General features: G+C 40.9%; 1 protein-coding gene across 1 annotated transcript in view; it reads right to left on the bottom strand.

Moving 5' to 3' along the window:
• Positions 1 to 1,818, bottom strand: part of LOC101851344 (protocadherin Fat 1) — a 27,186-nt gene extending 25,368 nt beyond the window's left edge. Inside the window, exons 1-2 of the mRNA XM_035969314.1 lie at positions 1,636 to 1,818; positions 501 to 543 (exon numbers count right to left, since the gene is read on the bottom strand). Coding sequence (XP_035825207.1) covers positions 501 to 543; positions 1,636 to 1,818 — 226 coding nt within the window. The remainder of the gene's footprint in view (positions 1 to 500; positions 544 to 1,635) is intronic.
• Between the last annotated feature and the right edge of the window lie 103 nt (positions 1,819 to 1,921).

Below are 1,921 nucleotides of genomic sequence, written 5' to 3'. Positions count from 1 at the left end.
TAATAATAATAATAATAATAATAATAATAATAATAATAATAATAATAATAATAGATAGATAGATAGATAGCTTTTGTACACATGTATAGCGCAAATTCTCGCTCCACGCCAAGCTCTATGCATTTCACAATCTATACTATTACCCCAGCAGACCTGAGAACACTCTGAAACAACCTCAACTTCCTGGGAAGCATCATCAATGATTTATTTATAGAGACACCAGCCATCCCTGTCCAGGTGCTGTTTTAGCCTTCCTGGGAAGCATACAGTGCAAGCGGCCATTTATAAGCTCTAAAACACTAACATACTGACAAGATCTTTCGCTGTCTATGGTCGGGTACCCATTCCCACTTGGGTGAAGTGAGGAAAATTTGTGTGAAGTGCCTTTCCCAAGGGCACAACGTCGGGCCCGCGGCTCGAACCCCCAAACCTGCTACCTCACGATTCCGAGTACGGTGTTCTAACCACTTTAGGCCACAGACGCCACATTATCGACTTACCTATGGGTCCACCGGTGATGACTGGGGCTTGGTCAGGCAGCACCTGGAGGAATACACACGGCAGGGAGTCCGTCAGGAATGATTGTCGTTCTGGTTTTGGTTTGGTTTGGTAAGTTTTGGTTTGGTTTTTGTTTGATTTGGTTTGTTTTTGTTGTGGCTGTTTTCTTGTTTTGATTGTTAGGTTGATTGGTTGTTTGATTGGTAGGTTCCTTGTGGGGTTTTTTTTTTAATTGTTCATTGTCAACTCGTCCAGTGTCTTTTTTCTCTGTCTGCCTTTGCCTCTCTTTCCATCAAACTTGCTTATTGTTACAATATTTTTCAATGCTTCTTTCCGCATTGTGTGTCCAATGAAATTTTCCAGTAGCTTTCGTATATTCGTCATAAGCTGTCGTGTGCAATCTGCTTCCCCCAAGACTTCTTCATTTATCTTTCTAGCTGTTCATGGGATACACAGCATGCGTCTTATGAACCACAACTCTGTCGCCTCAATTGTTCTTTCCAGCTGTCTATTGTTTGTACAGGCTTCGCACCCGTATAATAGGATTGGCTCGATATAACTTTTCAGTACTCTTTTTCTTGTTTCCGGTGACAGATTGATGTTTGTTAGTATCTGTTTCATTTTGTGGAAGGTTGCTTTTGTTTGGCCAATGCAGCTTTTGATGTCGGTGTGACTTCTCCCATCTGTGATATAATGGCCCCCAAATATTTAAAATGCTGTACTTGCTTGAACGTGGTACCATTGATTTTGATGTTGCAGGTTGGGGTTGGGGTTTTTTCTGCTTATCGCCATTGTTTCAGTTTTATTGATGCTTAGGCTTACGCCCACGTTGTCACTCTCTTGTTCGATGACATTTAATAGATTCTGTAGGTGTTCTTCATATTCTGCTATTAGGACTGTGTCATCTGCATATCTTAGATTGTTTACGTTATGTCCCCCAATCGAGATACCTGACATTTTTTCTATGTGTCTGATGATATTTTCACTGTGCAGGGAGAACAAGTCTGGTGAAAGTACACATCCCTGTCTGACTCCTCTTTCAATCTGTAATATATATATATATACATACACGCACACACACACATACATATAAATATGCTCTCACACACAAACAAATCTACTCTCATGGTCACGTACCTTAACACGAAGAGTCTGTAATTCCGATACTGCTACCCCAGCGGGATCCGAACAGCGGACGCTCAGATCATAGGTGGGCTCTGTCTGGTAGTCTAGACTACTTCCTGCATTCGCTTTCCCGATATAGTAAACTTGGTAACCTGGGAAACAGGCAGACAACGGAAAACAATCATTATTTAACATTTGTATAGAGCTCAAATTTCCGCTCAATAGCAAGCTTATAATTGATGCATAAGAAGAAGAAGAAGAAGAAGAAGAAGAAGAAGAAGAAGAAGAAGAAGAAGAA

The sequence above is a fragment of the Aplysia californica genome, unplaced genomic scaffold (genome assembly GCF_000002075.1).
Source record: "Aplysia californica isolate F4 #8 unplaced genomic scaffold, AplCal3.0 scaffold00137, whole genome shotgun sequence".
Lineage (NCBI taxonomy): Eukaryota > Metazoa > Mollusca > Gastropoda > Aplysiida > Aplysiidae > Aplysia > Aplysia californica.
Note: the sequence above shows the minus strand (reverse complement) of the source record. Positions and strands in the feature narration are given on the sequence as shown.